Raw genomic sequence first — 27,240 nt, 5'->3', positions numbered from 1 at the left:
GAATTTTTGTATGACTTAAACTTTTAATTATTTGTATGGATAATGTTATTTAGACATTAGCCATATGCATCTGGATAATGGTGGATAAAGTCCGAAATTTAGATATTAGCCAAACGCAGTGGCTAAACTTGAGTTTAGCCATACTCCTAATTTTATTCCGTATTTGTATTTGATTCTTAGTATAATTTATAGCATTAAAAAAAAAAAAAAAATAATAATAACAAACAATAGCAAACATATATAAATATATGACCCCTTTCAAATAACGTATGAATACTACCCACTAAAATATTAACGGCCAATCGACTAAGAAAAAAAAATACAGAAATACACAATAACAATTCACCTTATATTATTTCTATCTACAATTATTTATAGGAAAAATTATTAATATAAACTTAATTCTACATACACAAAACATGTCTTCTGAAGTAATTTCCTCGTAGTATAGTGGTTTTCAATGATATGTTATTGACTAATTAAAAATGTTTAAATTTAAGTTCAATTTAAACTAATAACATTTTTTTGACTCCTATGTATTATAAAATATTAAAAATAAACAGTTTTTTATTTATTTAAATCCATTGTTTTACGACACTTGTTTTGTTTTTTATCGTATAATAATAAAACTAAAATTTTTATCAGATGACATTATTCCAACAATTTAAATGTAATGACAGTTTATTTTCTTAATTGCATGATTATTTATTTCTTTGCATTCTAGATTATATGTCATAATAGTATATAAATATTATTTAGTATCGTCGGGTCGATTTAACCGAAATTTCATATTATTTTTTCGGAATATTCAAGAACGACTACATATTTTCAAAGTGAAATATGTTCTACTATTTAAAGAAATAAACGGTTCATGAATTACATGCATATTTAGAAAGGAGAATATAGAAATGAAAATAAAATATAGAAATGGATATGGTGAGGTATAATGGAATGTGTTTTGCATTCTTGCTCATCTCTCAGACTTAAAATTGATATAGCTTGTATACTTATCACCATTGTGTTGCATATTCACATACAACGAAATATGAAAAATAGTAAATAGTTAAAAATTAGAATTTGTTTTGTACAAATGCGTTAATTTTTTTAAAAGGAAAAAAAATAATCGAAATTCATAAAGCAAAAGATGATTCGGAATAGAAAAATAGATATAACTGTACTGCTATAGATATATATAAATATAAACACATATGACTTATTTATTATTACTTTTAGCTTTAAAAAATGAAAGTTGCAGTTTCAAATTCAAAATGGCGCTTAAAAAAAATGTACACTTGCGAAAAAAAACTTCGTACTTCATTTAAAGTAAGTAAACTCTAAACTCAAAATCAATTTTGTTAAAAAAAAAACAAAACAAAAACTTTTGTTGACTATTAACACATTTAAAAATTAATTGTCACAAATAGAAATTTTTAATGTAAATTTTCTTATTTTAAGTATAATTTCATTTTATAATTTTTACTGAATAATAATTAATATTTCATTGTTAAATAAAATATTGATATATTTTATATACTTAAATACATTGATAAACTATTTGATATATTAATTTATTCACTTATATACAAGTTCAAAATTGTGATATATTATAAAAATACAATAATTTGGAAAATAATAAAAATATGACACTTAAGTTGTACGGAAAGTTAAAACACTGAAATCTCTGATCGGAGATAAAAAATTCGCAATCGTAGTCCGGGTGTTATTAAATTATTGGAAATATGGGGGGCACCTTACATTTTGTAATTGTTTGTTACGTTAATAATTGATCATCGTAGAAATATTAATTTATGTATATATAACTGATAAATTTAGAAATTCTTTCAATAAAACCATAACATCTACAAGACTTAACTATTTTCTACGAATTTAACATGTGCGCAATTATTATAAAGTAAACGGAATAAGCTAACAATAACGGAGTGACACCTAGTATTAATTAATAACACATTTTCGGACACTCGTGTTCAACAATGGCTCTGTGCAATTTTGGACCGTAAAACCATTTAAGGATACAAAACAGTCATTGGACCAGTGAAAATGTTTTGTTTTCCATTTATAGATCCCACGTGTTACATGTATAATATTATAATATTTTATATACATAAATGTTTCTGTTAAATATCCAAACATTTTCATTCCGTTTTTTGTAGTATTATTATGACGGTCAAATAGAAAAAACCACCACCGAAATAAGCTCTACTGATAAAATGAAATGTTTTATTAAAATTACCCAGAGGACCAATGCTGATTTCAAAACCACTCTCTTGGGTACATCCGCTTGCAGAATATTTTTGAACAACTGTTTGTATGCCGAAAAATGTATGGGTTTTGGTATGAAACTATTTATGCGAATTTCGTTTCGACAAAACGTACTACTCTTTTAAGTCTATTATTATTACCTATTTTATATAACTTTACATTCTAAATGTTTTTTTTCTTCTATACATTAATCGATATTTCAATATCGATATAGATTTATCAATATGATGTTAAAGGAAAATTGGCAAAATCAAAAAAATATCTTTCAATTAATATACGTGTATATATATAAATAATAATTTCAGTTGTGTTTTATAGCATAGAAAATATATCTTAACATGCAAAACATGCAATAATTATGCAAAAAAAATACATAATATAAAATTACAATGAAATATTTTTATTTCTGAACTAATAATCAATTAAAATATGATAGTATATACATTTTAAATATAAAATTTAAAAAGACAATGAAGTTATAGATAAGAATACAATTTTGAAAAAATTGCCGTGTTCGTGTAATAATGTGTTGGTAAATTAAGATTGAAAATAAATTATTCAAATTGTATCTCAAAAAGTAATTTTTTTTTTTTGGTGTTTTCATAAACCAATATTGAGTTTAAAAGTAATTAAAAAATTCAATCAAAATATCTTCAGCTGTAAACCATTCAATATTTTCTTTAAACAAAACTTTATTTTTTTCTGCGACCTGTTTGTTATTACGGAACCGCAAGAACTATCAACAAGTCGTAATGAAAATTGTCAAGAGCTTTTATTATCATATTAAATTAAGATTGAGGAAAATAAATTAATTGACATCACTGTCTTTTCGTTTAAAACGATAAGTTTTACGTCACCGAATAAAATAAATTATCCATCAACAGTTTGTTCTAATCTAAATGGTCGGAATAAAGTTCAATATTTCTATCCCACAAGTAGTACGATACAATCGCAGCCAATAAAATACAAATAAGTTATTTGAAATAACTAATAGCGTAATATATAAAATTGATCATAAAACATACAGTGACATTGAAACAACGAGAAACTATAACAATATAATGTCCAATACGTGTGTATAAAGCTATAAGCTTTTCGTCGGAGGTAATATGTAGTACCTATACGTATTACCTAACATACTGTACGCGGATCATGCTGAAAAAAAAAATTAACCATAACAATGTAGGACTCATATAATTATTATTTTAAGTTCGGTCGTCCTATATCACTTTGGATCATCTTTTACTAATAATCATACATGTTTTATCATTGTCACCGTGCCGAATACCTGTCAAAGAATAATGATTCCAAAGGGAAAAGCGACTGATAATTTACGGCCTATACATCGTATATAAATAATACATACCAAGCGATTAACATTTTATCGTTGTACTCGCATTTAAATACAAGGATGATCAAAACCGATATGTAATAATGACGAAGGTCAACCGCGCATCTAGCCCGCACCTACCAACGTTTCCGTGCACGTACGGCAATGTACACCGGTACCCTGTACAATATAATAATTGCCGTAAGCTGAACAATAAACTGCGGCCCCCTCGACGTATTTTGTTTGTTTGTTTTTTTATCGTTACAAACGACCCATTTCCCTCAGTCGGTAAACGCACGGTGATATTTAAACGATATACCACAACAGAGGAACTCGGTGTAGTCATACACAGAAATATTTTTTCTACACTATATTATCTCGTCCGTACGCCAGTACACATTTATTATATCTCATAGCGCGTGGTCTTTTGACTGCAGCAAGTGTATCAGTGCGATCAGAAAAACGGTACGGTTTAGCATAGTTTAATAAAATATTCTTAGAAATTGTTTAGTGTCATATCCGACACGTACCCGCACGCACACACACACACACACACACACACACACATACGGTAAATACCAACGCGTGTGTCGGGGATCCCTGGTGTCCCGAACGGGTCAATAGCTCGAAATGATTTCCGGATGGTTAAACACAAGCCCGCATGCCGCTGCTGACAAATGAAATACATCTGGTAAAATTTCAACGAAATCGATCCGTGACAGATATTACTGTTATGTAGCCAGAAATGTTATCAACATTGTCTACAAGGTTCCCGGATATAATATGCACACATTATGTTATAATAATTATGTGTACGTGGCATAACCGGAACGGTCTAGGCCGAACGATTTCGCGACCGTTGTTTATAGGTATAATTGTGGTATACACTTGTGAATAATGATTTTGCTTCTTTTTTTTTTTCGTTAACATCACAACGAGACGCCCTACCCAATTGTACGCGTGTTGTGTCAGCACTGTGCTACATATATATATATATATATACATTTAGACGACGTACGAACACCTAACCGTATTTGATGAGAAGGGAAAAGTGAACACATACCATATGTAAATACATATACGGTGGGTAGAAAAGTGTTTAAATAAAATAAATATAAATCACTTGTAAGATATGTACACTTTAAAATAATACATATAGAATTGAAAATTTTTTATAACGGTTACAATATAATGTAGGCGACGACGATTTAATAATAATAACTAGATGAATCTTGAAACTTGCAAAAGTTCAATTATTACTAGTCTATACATCCGCTAAATATTTAGCGTATTTATCGGGTATAAGAGCAACTTTGATAAATATTTGATGACGAATACTTTCATTATCAAGGCTAGGTCCAAATTGTAAATGATTCTCAAAAAAACTTTATTGCGATAAAACGAAATTCAACAAAATGTATTCTTAAAAACCTCTAGTCTTCACTCACCTTAATCGTTTATGAAGTTATTGTTATTATTAAAGGGTATATTAAATTGTATGATCTGGCTCACAAAAGTTCCGTGTAATTGCCGTTCAATGCCTTATAATAATACCCACTATTGGTGATGATAACCGTTACTAACTCTAATTACTCTATAATCATTAATTTTGTAAACAACCGAATAATCCTTAATCCGAATGGTACGTAATTTTTTTGTCTAAATACCAGCAAATCTATGCATATCTTGTCAATCGTTTTATAGTTTTATAAATACGCTATAGCCTATGTATTGAAATTAAATATTTATCAAATATATGTTATTATAGAATCAACAATTATTTGCAAATCATTTAAATAGTTATAATACTTTAGATAAAAATATGTATGATATTTCTGGATTAATTTAATAAATCTTCTTAGAAAGTAAAAAATAATACAGAAAATTAAAATGTCATATTAATTTTAATGCTTTAAACAATAACAAATAAATTAAATTTATGTTATATTATATTATTATAGTTAATATATTTTATGAACACTCTATAACGAACTAAAATCAATATGTGATCCTTTAAATCACATGTAATCAAGTCAAAGTTTATTTAATTTTTTCACACTTTTGTACATTTTTTTTTTTTTGCCTTGGTCTATCATTATAAATGATTGAGTAGATATCCATTTTAACTGATGCTGAAGAAAGTTTTCAGCAACACAGTTTTTTTAGTTTTTTTATTATATATATAAAAAAAACTTTATTATTCTCCTAGAAACTATTGATTATTCAGTGAATTATAATATCAGTTAAGGAATCAATAAATTATACAATAATGTGAGTATATATAGATATATAACTTGAAAAACCATATATTAAATACAATATCTGAAACTGTTTCATTATGAATACATACATCAATCCATTCATCGAATCATGTAGTCATGTATTAACATTTTTTATAACTTTTACAGATGTGTTTAAGCCTAAGTATTTATGATTTTATGTTATGTTTAATAAGCTATTATATAAATTAAATTTCTCTAATTGTCACAGCTCATGTGACATCCAGCTTTAACCTTTTATTAAATCTTATCTACATCACAACATTTCCACATTTTACTTCATTGTATAAATTATTATAAATTGCAATTTAACTGTTTTTTTCAAAAAAAAATAAAAGTAATAAATAAATACATAAAAATAAGTAGTATTTGTTAAAATCTTTTGTTTCTACAAACATACTCGTATAAAAAAAAAATTATACTTTCAGTAAATATTTGTCTGATATTTTCATTAAGAACAATAACAATTATTATAAGTGCGTACAAGTATATACAAATATATATTGACACCAATATTATGATGAAAAACATCAACAATGTATCTCTCATCACTAGTGTTTGAAGTATGAAATATTTCATGTGAAATATTTCATTTGAAATATTTCATTTTGAAATATTTCACTACATGTTGAAATATTTCACAAAAACGTGAAACATTTTTTTTTTTTTTTTGAAAACAAATTATAATGATTGTTTTTTATCAATTATTAATAGTACAATCCATGAGTTTTTGTTATATCCATTGATATTAACAATATTAATGCAATGAGTGCCGTGGCTGACATATTATACTATTTATACTATATTAGGGTCTTGTTTTCGGCTGTTTATAGCAAAAATTGGTTTTTTCCCCAGAAGTGGCTTATCGTCGACGACGATGCAAGGATGGTTCTATTATTGTGAATTGTGACTAAATATATTATATAAGTATAATATTTATTACACAGTTGACAGTCAATAATTTATTATCGCAATCATAATCTTAACGTTATAAACTTATAACTTATATATAGTTTCTAACTAGAAAAATACGCATGGTTTATTATCATAAAATTATTATTATTATGGTGAATAGACGTCTGACGACAATAGTGTACCTATAGACATTTAATATTTATCATATAATCTTTTAATTTTTATAATAATTATTAGTGTACGAACATTTATCGACATAGTACGTTTATTTATCAATTTAAAAATGTTGAATACTATTTTGAATGTATAATACCAAAAAAAACCATCACTAATGAGTAGGTAATGGTTATTAGTGATTGGTTTCAGTAGTATAAAATTATAAAAGTAAATTATGACAATTACATACATAAAAATAAAACTTATTTAAAAAAAAAACAAAATTTATTAAAATACTGAAATATTTCAGACATTTGAAATATTTCATGAAATATTTCCTTTTTTTTAAATTTCATGAAATTTTCAAACATTAATCACAACACAAATTAAACACAATTTTACTCAAGCTCACTTTAATGATATTAAGTCGTTAAAAATATTATAAAATACTTTTAAATCCTGATGAAATCTCATACGTATAAGGTGAAATTTTAAGTTAGAAAAAAAAATCAGTTCTCCGAAAATAATATGTGTGTATGACAATATTTTGATAATTTTATATTTTCAATTAAAAATTCAAGATATTACCTAATTTTAAAATAATGTATTATTTTTCGAAAAATTTTTAAAATAAAAAAAAATGTCTAAAAATTGCATAAAATTACAAGTGATTAAAAATTTATATTAAAATGTTGTTGTATATGCTTAATACAACCTTGAAAAAAAAATCAAGGGCCCCAGGGAAAAATTAATCCAGGCCCTCACGCGAGGTATAAACTTGTCACTGACTTTCAGTGTCGTTTTTTAAAATGTGTATACCAAAAAGACAATGTTATCACAGTCATGGTTATTCTACAGATTAAATGAAAACAATAATTTATAACCTATGGATCTTTCTTGAAAATATTCTTTATCTATGTCATAGATCAATATTGTAGTGTTCACTTTATTGTAAACACGTTATAACTATACAGCATACACTATAATTATTTGGGTAGATTATTAGTACGATTCATGTTGGTATCCATAAATAGCTCTACACCATGACCGAGACATAATAGACTTGGTCAGGCATCAGGTCTTTTATGAAGCTCGGGCCCCTGGGCTACAGCCCCAATTACCCCCACCACTCGTCGGGCCAGAATACAACTATGTATACTTCAAAAATATCAAACATACAAAATATTCTTATCGAAAAACTAAATTTCTTTGACAAATTAAGAATGTCTAAATAAAAATAAGAAAAAACAAAAAAAATTAAAAAGCAAGTCCGTTTAACCAATAATCGTATTACTTTTTTTTTTCGTTTTTAAAAACTAAAACATTGATTTTCAAAAACTATAATACTCTTGTTCAAATATAAAATAATAATAAGAATACTTATCCTAATTGTTCTGTATCAAGATGAACAAAACAATATAGTTGGTCAATTCTGAGTTTAAATACATTATTTAAAAATATGTACATCGATAGTATTTATAACATTCCAAGAAATATAATTCTAACATTTTCTGAACAATACTGTACGATGTATAATAATTTAAAATTTGTTATATATTTATAATTAAATAAATTTTTAACATTTTTATTAGGTATAACATAATTTAAAATGTATAAACTATTATAAATACATATTAAAAACTGAAATCCGCCAAAATTGTTTTTAAAATACCATAAAAGCAACAATTACTGAATTATACACAATAAAATTATATCCTATTATGTAACATTGGATCAAATTACATGATGATTGTATTTTGTTTGAATTATATTTAGATATTTCATCGATTATTTAATAGATACAGTATTGATACGTTAGAAAAATATACCTGAATATTAATTTACAATTTGTTCTTAAAAAAATATATATATATATATTTAGTTAGTTTTATAATATTTAATTGGAAATATTAAAAACAATGTATTGTTAAAACTTCTTCTACAAGTTATTAAACCTTATAATATTTTAGATTTGAAAATTAATGTAACTTTATAAGATTCTAAGTTTATCATATTATAAATTTACATAAGAAAGACTATCGAATATATAAAGCTTTCTCCTCATTATACTTTTCTCTTTTTAAATGTTTACTCTACATCAAACGATTCATTAATTTTTGATAGAAACACGAATTATATTTCTCAAAAATAGAATACGTCCATTAAATATAACTAAAGATAAAAAAAGTAAAGTTTTAAAAAAACAACATAATATTGTATTTTCAAGATACTAATCAGTTGAAAATTAAGATAGAGTTCATCAATGAAAGTTAGTTAAATTCATAAATTGTCAAAAGTTAAAAATTCGATCAAGTGAAAAAGTTTTTAAAAGAGATGGGCATGATTTATGTATTTTTTCATGCCTTAAGCATAAATATATAAAATCTATTAACTATATTATGATATTATATTTACTTAGAAATGTGAAGCATATAGTGAAAAACCTAAAAGTAAGATAAATAATTCAAGGAATAGAACTAATATTCTTATATTTTCCATTTCCTTTATAAACCCATTATCTTCATATGCAAAAAAATATAAGAGACCGTGTTTTGATTAATATTTTAAACTAAAATTGTATGAAAAAATAATAACTTATACAAACAACATAGTCGAAGAATATTACATGAAAACATTTTAGATTGTAAGAACATTATAAGTTTTTATTTTATATTCAAAATAAAACAAAGAATATATTAAATTTACAAGGAATTTTATTTATTTGATTAATTTTTTTAATTTTTATTTTTGAATAATAAAATTATTCCAAAATATTATATTTTATTATTTATAGACTTAAGATTAACATGCAAATTAGACTCGGGAATGATAGTCTGGGGTTATTTTCGGATTTCCTTTATATATTTTCCTATAATAACAAAAACCGAAGAAATGTTGAAAAAATGTTTATACATCATCAAGCCTTATATTACATTTAGTTTAATTATTTTTATGTATACATGTTGGAAAGTTTAAATCATCCGAGTAATCTGAAGTCTTTATCTATGTTTGAATTAAGAAAACTTGGCTTGAATAATTTTTTTATAAATTTAGTTATAAATTGAAAGTATGATATTCCTAATAATTATAATGCATAGTAAAAATAATTAATTTTTTTAAATGTGTTATTTCAAAATAATAAACCACCTTTTTTAGCGTTTTAATTTTTAAATAGAACTAACCATTATTTGTATAATCAGCAAAGTTGTTAATTGTTACTTGCAAAATTATATTTTTTCATTAAACTTTTGATAATGTATAGTTAATAATATTATGAAGCGTAAAAGTACCTCATAAATAGGGCTCAGATTGTAAAGTAAATGCTTCTTTTTTTATATATGAGATAGAAATCTAATTTTTATACATAAATCCGTTTCACGTCATTCTGATTCCAAATAAATCAATTAATTTTTGTTTTTTTTATTGTTTTTTCTCAGTTATTCCAGCTGAGGAATTTTTAGATGTTTATTGTTCTATTATTATGCTAAAGTAATAATAAACAATTTAATTTAATTAATAAGAAATGTGAAAGCCAGGATTACAGACTAAATAGTTATATTCTATTATTCCTGTTTGTATTATAGGCTTGATTATTAAATTTATTAAACGCATAGATAATCGATCTACAGATAGCTTATAGGCCAATAGCTTATCGACCTACAAGTTTCGATCTCGTACTTATAGCCTATAGAACCTACGGTCAATATTCTTAAAACATCGATATCGACCATTTTAAAATTTAAGTTTTAGTGTTGTAATTTATAAAAATGCCAAAAGTTAAAAAAAATTCATTTTTAAAAAATGTAGCGTTAGTATTTGGTGAAGAATTTTTTCAAAACGTTCATTTCCTATATATAAAAACATTCTGTCAGACAATAAAGTCGATTACACTACTGCGAATCTTACAAAATATATGATAGTTAATTATTTTTTAAATTTAAATTAATTTCTCAATTTTTTTATTCGTTTTATAACTAATTCATGTTAATTTTTGGTCATTCTTTTTTTTAAAAATAAATATGCTTCATTTATGCTTTTTTTAAAACAATTTTGTACTTTTTTTTTATTTATAATGCTTTAAAATGCCAGCCCACTCATAAATATATACCTTGATATGTAATGATAAATACATTTTCTATATTATAAAAGATACTGAAGACTACAAATGTTTCTTAGAAGTCGGTACAATGTAAACTAAAATTTAGCAACCAAACTATAACTATATTAATTATACATTATTATTATTACTTCGACCTTAACTAAGAATCGTTTTTTAATCCAATTATTCGTCAATGCTTCAAACTTAAATTGAGAATAATGTAACGATAGCATATTCTATATACACCGCATCTAGTGACGTACACAAAGTTTAATTTACATTTTTTTTGTATTCTCTTCAGAAGTATCCTATCTAAGAAGCTATGAAACGAAGAACAAATATTTTGTCCCAGTAATCTTGATCCGACTTTTTTTATCTTAACCTTTAATATTAATAATCGTTATAACGCTACATAATAATTATTATCCATATAATAAGAATTATTTTCTTAAAGTAAAATAAAATATTGAATAATATTAATTTATCATTATATATTTGCATACCTATACCTCAAAATAAATAAATATTATTTTCAATTAATAAGTATTGACATATTCTAATAAATAATTATATGATTGTATTATTATGTAATAGCTATTAATCAATACCCAATAACTTACGGTTTGCTAAAACGTATTTTATTCGTAAAGTACGTAAAATCAATTTGATTTTATTCCAACGTCGTGGAGAAAAAAAATATGTATATATAACTTATCATATGAAAAATTAACTACCTCGTTAGTCGTATGTTTTATAATCTAGAATGTTTTTCTGTACAGTAAATCAGGGTTTAAACGGAGAGATTCGAGGATTGATGGAGTGCAAAAAAAAACTTTGACGTTTTTTTTTTATATTCTATAAATTTACCCGTCAATTTTAAAATCTATATAAATCTTCATTATTTTATAAACGGTAAATAAATAATAAAATATCACAACCACCCTCATTTTTAATGATTTTATTCATAATAATGGTATATCATTTTATGTCGTTACAATCAGATTATCGAAATTGTCAATTGCATGATAAAATAAGTTGCAAATTAATGGATCTATTTTTCCTTGTTAAAAATGATTATTTTATGAAAATACTAAAAATCGGTTTCCAAATTAATATCTATGAGTACACAGATTATATAATTCCTGGCTAAGTAAATAATTGATAAAAATTATACTTGGAAAACCGGAGTTACCGAACTGTTTAATGTTTGTGATGAACACCATAAGTTAGTAATAATGTTACCAATAATTACTTTCTGGAATATGTAAATACTGTATTTATTTTCTAGTTTAATATTCTACACAAGCAATATCAAAAATGACAACGGATATTGTGAAAACATATTAAAAACAAAAATGTTCATAATTTATGACCAGTTTTGAATTTTCAAAATACAACTAAACTTTCCACGAAATATAATATAAAATATATAATATAGAAGTCACGTATATTTGATAGTTTTATAGTTTGTTTTTATTCAAATGAAATAATTACAAACTCCTGATACGAATAATCATGCTGTTTAAGAATAAATTATTTTAATTTACAACATTATCACACTATTTTTAGTAATTCAATGATTTTTTTTTTTTAATTCAAAAAATTTGTTTCAATAATCAATAAAACTAATATTTTGTTATAATAAGAAATTTAAATCACAATTTAAATACGAAAAGCATAGTGGCCTTATAAAAAACAACAGTAAGATAAACATCCCTAGTCCCAAACTAATTTAGAGTCATATTTTTTAAGTTGGAATGACATTTAAATATATTTATCTCAAAAACCTAAAATAATTACATCACACAATATGACTACAAAAATATATGCTTTAATGATTTTCAATGTTGTATTATTATATTTTATAATAAAAATGATAATATTTGTTTGTTCTTTGTTAAGTTGATATTAATGAAATGTTTAAATTTAAAAATACAAGTATTTCTACAACAGAAAAATTGACATCATTTTTCATTAAGATATTTAAAAACAACAATGTGTATTAGCATGGGCGCCGACTATTGGGGTGTTGTGTTGCTTGAGCACCTAATAGTTAATTGTATGGTAATGTATATTTTTATTTTAGTACAATTTAATTAATTTAGGATTTTGGGCACCCCATGAAATTTGGAAAATTCGGCGCCCATATGTATTTGTATACATGCAGTTTAAAGATCACCAATATTCACAAACAAAAATGTATATTTTTTAAATAATATAGTGAAATAATGTTATAAGTCAATATGTGTGAGTTATAGTTGCTATATATATATATATATATATAATAATAATACTCTGGTTTAAACGATTTTTTGTATACTTTATGCTCACTTGTATACTATAAATATTTTGTAACATACGTATTGTAAAGTATTAATATATTTATCAATTTAATTTAAATTTTTTCCGTTTACCATGATACAATGTAAGGTGTAGATAAATTATCAGTTATTTAATGATCTCTAATTATTCGTATAAATCAATTCAATTTAAACTGATTATATAGTTACCACACTATATTCATCATAATTCTAAAAGCAAAAAAAAAAAAATATATATATATATATATATAGAAGGTACTCACATTTAACTGATGAACGATCTTGTTATAAGCCTTGTGCCATCGCATTCTTGCCAAATTACTTTTCTCTTCCGGAGCTGTTTGTTCTGGGGGCCTAGTGTCATCAATTGACAATTCTTTTTCATCTTCATGAAGATCCAATTGATCCTCATCCTCGGGTTCTTCAATGCTATCCTGTTGCTGTTGTAGCTGCTGTTGATGTAGCTGTTTTTGTTGTTGTAGTTGTTGTTGAATTTGCTCTTGTTGTTGCTGTTGTAACTGTTGTTGCTGTGATATTGACGGCGAGAAATGCTTTACAGGACTATACATATCAGCAGAAACTTTAGCAGGTGGAACATCCGGTAATACTCTGGGCGATTCTGGCTCATCATTGTGATCCTGGGCAGGTAATAATTCTTCTTGATAACTCTCGGTAGACTGCTGTGGCCTGAAAGTATGAACTCCAGAAGATGGTGTGTCTTCTTTAGGTTTATACTGTTCATAACTATTTGTTTTTGATGAAGATATGTCCTGAATCCATCGTCGATTAGACGTACTAACAGATGACACAGCTGTTTCAAAAGATTCCTAAAATAACAAAATTTAGTATTAATAATTTCATCTGTCAAAAATAAGATTAACAAATACATTAATATTTTACTTAAATTATTATAATTAATATTAATTATAATTTTATTAATTTTATATGCAATAGATACTTGAATAATACAGAAAAAACATTTAATAAATTTTTTAAATAGGTACTTTTAATCATAATCTATATAAAACATAAGTAGCAATGGAAAAAAAATTTACTAAACAACTTTATTAAAAAAAATTAACCCAAATACCTTTACAACTGTTACATTTTTCCATAGAAAATGTGTCACATTAAGAAGCTAAAAATTGCAGCATTAAACTAATATTGAACTTATTACATTTTTACTATAGAATGTACACCATTATAAATTTTTAAAGTATTCTAAAAATAGTTAAATGAAGAATTTTATTGGAATTCAAGAGATATGTATATTTCCAACAATACATACATTTTGAATGTATAAATCATTATTTACAACATTTTAGTATTTATTCAGTATAATTAGAACGTAAAGCTTTTTTGAATAAATTCAAAGTTGGTTATATTTATTGGTACTATAAATAGAAATTACTTGGGCCTATATAAAGTATAAACTAAACATAAGTATTTAACATTTTAATTTGTGTGAAATATAAAGTAATAATAATAAATGAAAAAAAAAAACTTAAGTAATAGTAAAAAATTAGGTAACAATTCATATTTTCTATAATGTACTGCTATTTCAAAAAAAAAAATGGCCTAGACATAAATTAGTCTAGATAATTTTATATTATTGAAGTTTAATTTATTAAAATGATACAGAATTTTCTTCTAACTGGAATTAAATTGGATTATTCAATTTAAACGGTCAACAATTTTCATTAAAAACTGATAAAATACAACTCAAATGTTATGACAAGTAATATTATAATAATACACCTAACTATAATAATGGGTATAATTTTTATTAAAAACGAAATTCCAAATATTTATTAAAACTTCGCATCATAGTCTCATCATATAAGTAATATAAGCATGTGAAATATTACGTTAGAATTGAAAAACATAAATTTAATAAAAAAAAAATTAAAATTAATTTTAATAAATTTACAGTTTACCTAATTTCATAAATGCTTTATATACATTTTATGATTTACTTTAATTTACAAAGGATATCTACTGCATAGTAAATCAAATTTATATCATTCAATAAATATCAAGATTATCATCTGTATTTTTTCAAAATTACGTACGAGTAAAAACTATAGTAAAAACTATTTTCATTTTTAAATATTATTAAAATATAATTATACGAAGTTAAAGAGAAGTTAGGAGACACATTAAAATTAATAATATAAAATTTACTAGTGTATTTTATTTTATAAAAATATCTCTTTATTTACTATAACAAGAGTATTATTAATATTTTAAGTTTTATTATACTAAAACAATAATTATAATTATTTTATAAACCAATAGAAAAAAAATATAGGTATGAAAATATAAATCCCCTAAAAATAATAATCAAGTAATTTGCCTACATCGAAATCACATTATCATTTAAAAATAATTAAAGTCAATAAAATATCTCTTAATAAGGTTAGCTGTCTTATACGTTGCATGTAGTTTATTCAAAATACTTTGTCTCCAATTGTGACAACTTATATAGTATTACGTATAATTTAACGAACCTTTAAATACTATAAATATTTCATAATAGAGAGTAAAATTATCATTATTTTGTCTTTTTATATTTTAATATGACATATCTAAATTTTTTAGTAGTTTTCTTTTACAATAATTTTTACCTTTTTTTAAATTAAAATTTTAAAAACTCTTTGAAAAAACACTGATCATATTGCAATTAATGATTATTAGAGTAGTTTAAAATTCATTAATGTCAAATATTTAGTCAAAATTATTAAAATACCAATATTCGTTTCAATACATCATTACATCTACAAATATAAGTAAACAATACACAAATGACTTATTTTACTGTTGTGTACTATATTCAATTAAAAATTAACTATAATTTCATTTATTTTAATATTTGTGTCAGGTTAAATGTACTAAATAATGTATAAGTAGCAGAAATTACAAATACCTTTAATAGATAATATTCATGATTAATATAATATTAAGATAATATTAATAAAAATTATTATAAGAAATTCGCATTGATATATGTATATTAATTTTACCAATCAAAATATTATGATGTTTAATTTTCACATATCATAACAGAATGTGTATAAACTATGAATATGATTTGTAGCAAAAACATCTATAAAAAAATATGAAACATCATATTTTTACATACATTTTTTTTAAGTAGGCAACCTTTTTTATAAATATACTATTAAAAGCTCTGAATACAAACTAATGATTTTAAATAATTAAGTGGATATCTTGTATTTTTTTAGAAATATAACTTAAAAATTTATAATTTAAATATCTTAAAAAAATATTTTAATTAATTATAAATCAAGTTTTTCTTATCAATCAAAGTGAGCGTATTTTTATTATATATATTTTTACTGAACTAACCCTAATTGATATTTAAAATAAATTATGAAACAAAGCCATTGAAATTAACCATACACATTGGTATCCTACATTTTAAAATATTGTTATGATTTAATAATAAGATGTATAGATCACCTCTTTGTGTTCCTCATGGGATTCTGCTGAATCAGTGTGTTGTTGAAAAAAACTTCTGGGGTTTTCCAAATGTTTTACTGTTCTTTGATAAAATTTCATAAATGTATCTCTTCGATTGAAACCCTCACCTTCTTCTTTTTTTTCCTCCACATTTAGATTTTGACTTTCATAATCATTGTTCATATTAGCCATACTAATTGAATTGTTTTGCGTATACTGCAAGTTTTCTTGTTGTAAATTTATGTTATCGTTATAATAGCCGTCATTATACTCTTCAAATTGTCCTTTGATCATTTCATTGCATGCATAATCTTCGCCGTCTTTATGGTCTAATGAGTTCGATCTCTGGTCGAAGCTAGTTTTCCGTTGAATTTTCTGATAAGTCTGTGGTAACGACGGTGAAGGTTTGATTCGAGAATGAGGTATTTGAGGTAACATTTTTTTGGTACTGGTTGTCTGATCATTATAATATGATGGATTTGAATAGTATTTCATGTAAGGAGTCTTTTTTGTAGGTATCTCAGGAAGTTGTTTATGTCGTTGAGCCGGTACAGGAGGTGATATTTCGTAAGGAGTTTCGTGGTAATGGCGATCTTCATAACTCTGATTTGGTGAAAAATATACCTAGAACATATATATTTTAAATGAATCCAAAATGTTTAATGTTGTAATAAAAAAAACTTATTGCATACTAACTTACATGTTTTACAAAATATAAATTATCTTTAATATCATGCATTTTATATTAAGCAGTAGCATATAATAATTTTGTAGTGGAACACAAAAAGGAAATAAGAATCTCATACATCCCTTTTTTTCCTTGTTTAATTCATTTTTCAATAGCATAAGAAAAAATGTTGTTTAATGAATTTAAAAATATAAGTTTTTATCATAACTTTTTATTATAAGCACTGCAAAACAATTATAAACAGAGATATTTTTCAGTAAATACATTTACTGGTATTAACTTTATTGGTATTAACTTTTATTTTATCAATTGATAGAGTAGCTACTCTATCTATTGAAAAAATATTATGATTTAATGAGTATAAATAAGACTTTTTATTAGGTACAAAATTATAAACTGTTTTATTATAAACATAAAACAATTTATGTGTCCCCTTTTATAAGAAAGTGGACATATATCTCCTTTGATATCATACATTCAATAATTGTTCATATTTATTTATTCATAAAACAAATAAAATGTAATATAAATAAATAATTTTTTATAACAGTCAAAGTTGATTATAAATACTTAATTTGTATTTTAAAATATTTCGCTTCAATTATTTAAGGAACTTAATTTTTATAATTTATGTACTGAAAATGTATATTTACTTTAATTTACCTAAAATCACTATTTTAAAGGTCGATAAGAGATTAATAGTGGTTAATTATGATATAGATTGTTTCCACTTGGATGAGATAAATAATTACACTTTAATTCTTATTCGAATCCAAAGAAACAAAGCATCCATTTAATTAAATAAAGGAAAGTATATCATTTAAAATTAAGAAAATGTTTTTTATGTAGATTTAAGTAACAGAAATTATATTATATATTATTATATTAATTAAAATGAATTGAGTTTATTATAAAAAAAATCAAAAATATATTTACTGAGTAATTAATATAATAATATTATGTATATTTATTACTTAGTATTATATATTTAATTTTTATTCATATAATGCATGTTGAAAATATAATATATTTGTTGTCCATTTGCAGGGTTAAAAATAATTTCTTAAACTTATTTAGAAAATATTTTATAAAAAATTATATGAGGACAATAATTAAAAATAAATGTAGAATCCTTATTATTTATGAATGATATTTTAGCAAGAACAACGTTTCGTTGTATTTATAAACATACATATAATATATGTATGTTTTATATATTTATAAAGTGTATTATTTATTAGGTACTCAAAAGTCAACAAAAAAAAACTTCACATCTTACTTATATTGTCTACCTCAAAAACAAACAGTAATCACCAAGTAAATAAACATAGTCAATATGCTATTGCTTTTTTAGTAAATAAGTAAAAAATAGAAGTTTGCCAGTTTCCAATAATATATTTATTGATTTTTCTACCTCTTCGTTTTCTTCGTCAACTTCTTGCTGCACGGGATAAGTGGTTTTTAGCTGTTGAGTGTCACTACTCGACCCAGGCGAATAGTAGTATTCTCCAACACCCCCACCGTCCCATTGACTATCTTCTTCTTTTTGGTCTGCATAACTATAACTAAATGCACAAACCATTTTTTTCAAAATTCACACCATTTTACAAACTATAAAATTAAATGAGTTTAACCTGTTATCATAATTATAGATTTCTTCACTAGGTTCATTGTTATAGTATTTGCCTGACCCATATGGTATCACTTGTTCACAATTTCTAAAAAATACAAAATAAATGTGATGAAAAACTAAACACCAAATACGTTCAATTTAAGATTCATTGTAATTTAACTATTTTGTACTGTGCGATAAAAAATATTAGTTAATTTCAATAAAAAATATACAGAATATCACTCGAGTTGCAAAATCTAACGTGCAAATAAAAATTACCAACAGTATTAATTGGATTCAAGAAAAATTTTAATCTAATAATTAAAATGTCTGTTATTTTATCTTATAATTTAACTTTTTAGGTAAAACAATAATTAATTAAAATACAAATGTTTTTAATTCAATAAATCATATACAATTTTAAGTTAAAATATAAGATAATAATAATAATCAAACATTTCATATAATTAAGAGTTATATTCTTTTGCTGTAATATGCGAACTAAGGCAAATTAAAAAAAAAAAAGAGTTATATTTAACTGTAACGTAAAAACCTTATAGCTTTTACAGTTCAATATCGCATTAAAATTTAATAAGATATACACATTTTTCTACTTTTTTTTTGTACATAGATATAAAAACGTTACATTTTTTTTGTACAAAAGATAAATATTAAAAATTATATTTTGAAAATTATTTTTATAAATAATTTTTAAAATTATAGAAAAAGTAATTGGTGATGCGTGTGCATGTGAATGTATGAATAGTTTGTAATAAAATAATTATTTGTGTATTGAACCAAAAATAAAGTAATTTAAAACTTACTGCTTATTGTCATAAGGTTCGAATTGGTCCCCATTATCATAATATTGATCAAAGTAATTTCGCCGATACACAGAAGTTTGTCTCTCCAAACTTGACCTCCGATCTTAAAACACCAAAAATCAATAATGAACATTGAAAATAAGTTAGGTAGGTAAAACGTACTTTTATTTATCTTTCGTTGGTGATATTTAGAAACATGCTTTTTACAAGAATGTCTGGAAGAAGTTACAAATCGTTCTTGATCATGAAATGTGGTTGAAGATCCTTCGTCATACCATTCACTAGTTCCAACTTTGTAGTTGTTTTTTCGCCTGTGCATTATTGTAGTTATTTTAGCGACATGTTTAATGATAACATTTGGTGATTCACTTTACTACCTTTTATGATCTTTATAATTATTTGGTCTACTATTATAATACAAATCATCTTCTGGAACCCTTCTTTCTTCAAACCTTTGAGAACCAAATAAATTTTGACTTCCTATTGAGCATTCAAAAATTACAAAAAAAAAAAAAAAAAACGTTTAACTATAAATTATTTTAATTTCTTAGTTTAATAATTATTTTAAATATATTGGTTATTATAAAATAATATCACTAATATTAAAAAAACAACGTTAATAACAGTATTAATAATATGAGATTTGTTACAGTAAAATATTTGTAATAACTCATTGGTTAAAACATTAAACCAAAACAATTATTTTATATTAAACAATTAATCATTATTTTATATTTGATAATTGATAAATATAATTAATTCTATAGCTTCTAAATAATTAATCAAAGTAATAATTATTAAATAAACTAAAGTGAAATTCATTTAAATATTACATGTGCATGATAATACAGAGATTTGTAGTATATAATTTATAAACATATTTATAAGTATATACGGAAAGTTTGAGTTAATAATTTAACGAATAATCCATGAACTCAAGATAATTATATTTTCTCTAGAAGAAATTTAAATAGAATACTTTCATAATTTGTAAAACTAGTTAGTAACTATAATAAAATTTAAATATACTACGAATAAATATGAGAAACCGGACGTTTACTGATAACAGTAATATATTTTGTTTAAAGTTTAAATTGTACACAATTATTTACTGAAGTCTTTTGAAAAACATTATCTTGAAAAAATAAAATAGATAGTAAAAAAATTCAAAGAAAAATATCACGTAAGAAAAAATGATAAACTTTTTACATTTCATCTCATTTAATAATTTCCTGTGTTTTCTAATGTTCCTTCAATCATACTATTTATGATCATCAAATTATTACATTTAGACAAAAAAAAGAAGAAAAAGAAAAAATGAATGAAATAAAATAAAATTATTACTTGTATTTGGATGTTCTGGACTACTGCAAGGGCTCATTTCTAGTTGGTCGGCAAGGTTTCTAAATTGTGAGGCTGAGGAATTGGCTTGTTGTTGACATATTGGATAGTTAAAATCACTTGTATAATCGCTATCTTCTGAATTTCCAGCAGCTGAAATATCATAAACTGTGTATTTTTTACAGTTGTTAATATAATAATAACTTGATATTATCACTTACACTGCCCATAAGGCTGAAATTGTGCTGAGACATCTTCGAATCTGGAATCCTGCTCAAAAGTGTTCAGGATTTCTAATTTTTTTTGATAATCCACAATATCACAGATTTCGTCATTGTCTACACATAATAAAACTTGACATATTATTATATATAAATATAGTTTTATCTGATAACCCAAGCTTTTAGCAATTGCCCGTGAAGGACAACGTATTAGAAAACTTTTTATCTTTTTTTTTTCCGTTCCCAAATCCAGAACACAAACTGTCACAACTAATATTCATTAAAATTGGTTATTGATAAGGTTTCCAATCAACTTTGTCAAAACTTATAAACGCATATAATAAAAAAAAGGTAGACAAAGGATCTACATCCAAAACCTTTCGAGTTTGCTTCCCTGTCAACTTAATAGGTCATAGCACTATTACGAATTGACAAAAACAGGTATAACCTTATTAATCGAGTGATTCTAGCGAATTGAAAAAATGATTTTCACAAATCATGGTTTATATTTTATTATTAGTAAATCGTAATAAAGGAATAATGGGTAACATTTTGATAAATCAAAAAATACTAAGAAATAATTGTTGTGATCTTGCCCAATTAATTAATTAATTTAATACGTAAGCTACTTAAAGGAAAAATATCTAAATACGAAAATAAATATTAAATAATCTAGTAAAAATATCTTATGCGCTTAAATATCTAAATTTTTACAAATATGTTACAAAGATTTATAGTGAACAATTATATTTTAAGTATATTTTTATTTTAAAAAATATATTAAGCCAACATTTTAACATAAACTCACAGTTCACATAAAATAAATATTATCCATAATTACTGCAATCATCATAATATTATAATTATGAAACATGACTGAAGACTTTACAATTTTCACGTCATAAGAATTGATTCAGATTTATAATTTTAATACTTATAACTTAATTCGATAATGCATTAAACCAGTGAAATAAGTCAGAATAATGCCTAGCCTTTAGACAACATGTTCAAAAATGGAAAGTAAATGATTTATATATTTATATAAATGACTATACATCCTAGCTTCACTCAAAATTTAAAACTAAGATGGTTTTCCCATTTCACTATATATTTCGGGCAGTGAGATTATTTGCCAACCTAGGCACAAAATATAAGTTTCAGCACACCATTTTATAGAATAAACAAAAATATATCTGATAATTAAGACGAATTAATGTTCTACGAAACTTACTTTTTGCATCTATAACGATATTTATAAATGATTGATTGTATTTATTTAATCCCAAATAATATTAAATCATGATAGTGAAACAAGGGAAACATTTAATAATTTAGAGAGTAGGTAAAAGAAATATTACAAAAATTGTATTAAAAATTAACAGTATTGACACAATCACTCGTCATATATGTACTAATATTGGTCGTAAAACCAATAATATTTCGAATAAATTTAGAAAAATCAAAGTAATAAAGCTTTTAAGATTATATAAGTTACAATAGATTATAAGATTACAATAAGATTATATTAGTTACAATAACTGATAAATAATTAAATATTGATTGATATTATTCACCTCGATTTCAAATTAAAAACATTATTTTTTAACTAGTGCCATGAAAATTTGAAATAATACTCATGATTGCAACTCAAAAATGTGTCTAAGAACAAAATTAAAATATTACTTTTTATAAAATAAAGTATAATACATAATTTTGAGATATATCGAATATTAATAATTGAAGATTAGCCAAAATAGAAAGTTTAACCGTTTCGAATTTTGGCTAAAAACATTTACGGAGTACACGATATTAAACTATATATTTTATGGCATTGTATTCAACAAACTATAGGGGTACCGTAACATTATTATTATAATTAGATGACGTGCTAAGGACAATAAAATAAAATCCATGAAACAAGAAGCCATTTAGAATAAGCAATTTGATAAATTTACATGTAGGTTTTTTTTTTTTGTGAAAAGTCACGTGAGCCTTTTGCAATTCTCTGTTACATCCCACGGCCGGGTGTACATGTACATAAACAATATAATTTCGAGTGTATCCAAAGACGTACGCGCTAGATTAACAAACGTTTTTGATCCAGCTCCAGCGACGCCCAATGTACCATTAATAAGTATTAGTGTATAAATAATTCTATATATATATATATATATATATATATATATATATTACTTATGTACATATATGCATGTATATGTGTGTGTTCTTATAAATGTGTAAAAGCGTTAAAAATAGGTATAATATGTATGCACTGAATATAGGTTAGAAAAAATAAAAATAAAAGAATGAAGAAACCGCGTGAATGAGATAGAGGTTGGTAATAAGGTAAATATGTCAGTATAATATATAACATTATAGATAGATTAAATAGTATGTATAAAACAGCAACACATGAATAAACGCATAAAATACTTATAAATGATGTGTTGTTATACTATAGGTACTTGAGAGGATTAAAATTCAAGCGACAGAGCTACAAAATGTGAGTATACTGTTTTATATACATATAATAATAGTGTTTATATTATATATATATATATATATATTGGTGTAGTTTCTGAATACCCAATATATAGATATTTATTTAAGGTGCACGTCGTTCAAAAAGCATTAATCGTCTCAGTGATATATATGAGTATAATAAAGGGTTGAGGTTTTAGTTATGGTCCAAATGCAGGGAGAAATGATATTAGATTATACTGGGTTAGACAAATAATAATATTCAAAGCAATATTACCCCAGTAATATTTTGTGAGTTAAAAATGTCATAATTGCTGACATGTGTGAGTCTTAGCAACATGATATTTACAATGTATTCAACGGTCCAAATCTTGGACGTTAATAATAACACACATTAATTAAAAAAACAAAAAATGATAAAAAAAAATTAATAGAAGAAAGAGTACTGAAAGGGGTTTGAGAAGAATGAAAAATTCAAAAAGAATAAAAAATTAATTCCGTGCAAAATCAAAGGAGTGGTTTTCATTGCCATATCAACCTTTAGAGTTAGTAGTTAATTTCCATGAAGTTGTCAAATGGATCAGATTTATAATAAATTATATAGTTTGAATGATTTAATATTTACATAAAATGTTGAGAATATTTAATTAAAATTCATATATTACTTCATGCATTTAATAAATACTAAACATTTAAAAAATGCTCAAAAACACTTATATACTTTTTTAAAATTCTTATTGAACTAAAAAGATAGTAAGTTACAAATATTTTACGTATTTAAATAAGTACATACGTCAAAATTATTTTATATTTAAATTATATATTTAATTAAATGTATTATATTTTTTTTGGAATTTATTTATTATATTCAAAATAAATTTCAAGATTAATCAATTAATATAAGTTATTATCATTATTTTTTTTAGTCTATAAAAATAAATATATTAGGAAATTTACCTTATGAATATATAATAATACATTTTAAAATACTTTACGCTATTTTTTTATTATTTAAAGATATTATAAGTATATTCTTTTCTCCATTTAATATAAACATAACCATAAATTAATTTGAAATTGTTCTAACAATAAAATTATACAATCAAATAATTTTAAGCTTATAAAAGCTTATAATTTATTGAAAATATTGAATTTTTTCATGTTATTGAAAATAGCCATTAATTAACATTTAAATAATTGTGAATTAATAATTAATACCATAAATAAATAAGTTTTATTATAGAGGAAATATAATTTAATATTAAAATAATATAATAATATTGCGTGAGATTAAACTTATCGATTCACTATTTTATATTTTAAAAGAACAACTTTATTGTACGTTATCTTAATAAAATGTTTCAAACTTCTTTCTGATTATGTTATAATGAAAATGAAATTAACTATACATATTTTTACACATTTAAGTGGAAAGAATATTCATTCTGTATATAGTTTAATTTTAATGCAAATGCATAAGATTTGACTTACATTTTTATATAAGTATATCAATTTATTATACAATTAACATTTTATTTGATATAAATGGCTAATGACAAACCCCGCTTGATTTTACATAAGATTAATCGATTAGAATAAAGGTGTAGTGTTAGAGAAGGACCATGCTTCCAGAAAAGCCCAGACAGACGTGCGAAACATTTAAGTGTTCGTATATTTCATTATTATACCTCCTGATGCACTGGCGCTTGGTGGGGCCGTGTTGGAACTATTCAGCTCTCCTAAGATCTCTTTCCAACCAGTCGGTGGGTCGTAAGGGCCTAAAATTTTAAAATCCATCATGATTTTGCACATGATTCAAAATGTTTAAACATTCCTCGACGATTTTTTTAGAATAATATTTACTCTCAAAAACATTACGATTTATTTAAAAAAGTAAGTGTAACATTGGAATCGGTTTAAAAAATAATTAATATTCTAACTAAGAACTTACCAAAGGGTAATTCAAATCTTGCATCAATCAACAGGTAATGTCCGGTAGGACACCTAGTACCAGTCACTACACCATCACTCATTTCAAGTTCAGCATCTAGTGATACCCAATCTCCTTCACCGTCCTGTACATTTTAAACAATCAATAAATAAATCTAATATTTTATATTATTATAATTTAATTTAATATACTATCCAATGCATTTACAGGGTACCTTTAGAAGATTTACTACCTTCAACTACAATCCTTGTGAAACTAGTAAATCCTCGAAGGTACTCTTATATTTGTATAATTTATAGAAGATGTTAAGACAACTTATACAAATTATTCAAATATTATGAATAAAAATTGACCTAAAAATAAACTTTTAGAGATAGGTACAGTTTTGTAATTTAGTTAAATAGTTGTAATTTAGAATTCTAAATAAGAATAATATTATTCCAATCAATTTAAATAATTTAAAATTATAAAGTTACTTAAATTGATATTTACAATTTTCCAAAACATTTTGCTTAGCCAAAATATAATTATTAAAAGTAATTTTTTGAAACTCAATTCACCATGCAAAACAATCAATAATTATAGTACATAAATTGGAAAAATAACAAAATTATATTTTTTAAACATGACAGACGTTGAACGTGAATCAGATGTTTCAGAGTAATGTCAAATAATTTTTTTTCTATAACATATATTTTTATTGAAAAATATGATGAATGAACGATAGGCACTATTATTGTTTATTAAATATTAAGCACTTATATAAAATTCAAATAAAAACTACAGTTATATTGAAACTTTATATGTTTAAATTACTTTAAAACTAAGCGCATTATTTTATTGTTTTTATCAATTTTATATGACTAGTTTACATGATACATCTTTAACAATAAAAATTGTCATTTTCTCTATCATGAACGTCAATGTTCGTGACAACGTAGATAGCTTGTTATTTCTACCGTAATAACCAATTGGATTAATAAGCAAGCTATGTGAATGAAAATAACTAAAGCCCTTATCTAAATACTAAATTACATATTAAAATATATTTATCTAAGACTTAATAATTAAATATTGAAATAAAACTATATTAAACGAAATTTGTCCATCTATCACACTTGTGTTCAATAAAATATGTTTAGTTTTTTTTTTTTAATCGTTTTAACTTTAATTTTAAGTGTACACAAGCTAAATCCTTAACAACCATATACAACACATATCTTCAATAAAATGACTGTTACAATATCAATTGATCTTTA

The 27,240-nt window shown here is 24.0% G+C and overlaps 1 protein-coding gene across 5 annotated transcripts in view; it reads right to left on the bottom strand.

Moving 5' to 3' along the window:
• The window catches only part of LOC112684807 (protein unc-13 homolog B), a 160,468-nt gene that overhangs the window by 105,810 nt on the left and 27,418 nt on the right, over window positions 1–27,240 (bottom strand). For 4 of the 5 annotated variants that reach the window (XM_025556487.1, XM_025556486.1, XM_025556489.1 and 1 more), the window contains 11 exons: window positions 25,982–26,105; window positions 25,719–25,808; window positions 21,550–21,666; window positions 21,332–21,481; window positions 20,365–20,467; window positions 20,150–20,298; window positions 19,988–20,090; window positions 19,186–19,269; window positions 18,966–19,116; window positions 16,864–17,487; window positions 13,644–14,207 (listed from right to left, as the gene is read on the bottom strand). In XM_025556487.1, the coding sequence (XP_025412272.1) occupies window positions 13,644–14,207; window positions 16,864–17,487; window positions 18,966–19,116; window positions 19,186–19,269; window positions 19,988–20,090; window positions 20,150–20,298; window positions 20,365–20,467; window positions 21,332–21,481; window positions 21,550–21,666; window positions 25,719–25,808; window positions 25,982–26,105 (2,259 nt within the window). The remainder of the gene's footprint in view (window positions 1–13,643; window positions 14,208–16,863; window positions 17,488–18,965; window positions 19,117–19,185; window positions 19,270–19,987; window positions 20,091–20,149; window positions 20,299–20,364; window positions 20,468–21,331; window positions 21,482–21,549; window positions 21,667–25,718; window positions 25,809–25,981; window positions 26,106–27,240) is intronic. The other variant, XM_025556490.1, reaches the window with a different exon arrangement.

This window comes from Sipha flava, unplaced genomic scaffold (assembly GCF_003268045.1).
Source record: "Sipha flava isolate LNK unplaced genomic scaffold, YSA_version1 258_pilon_pilon, whole genome shotgun sequence".
NCBI classification, from domain to species: domain Eukaryota; kingdom Metazoa; phylum Arthropoda; class Insecta; order Hemiptera; family Aphididae; genus Sipha; species Sipha flava.
The sequence above is the reverse complement of the archived record's forward strand: the minus strand, read 5'-3'. Positions and strand labels throughout refer to the sequence as shown.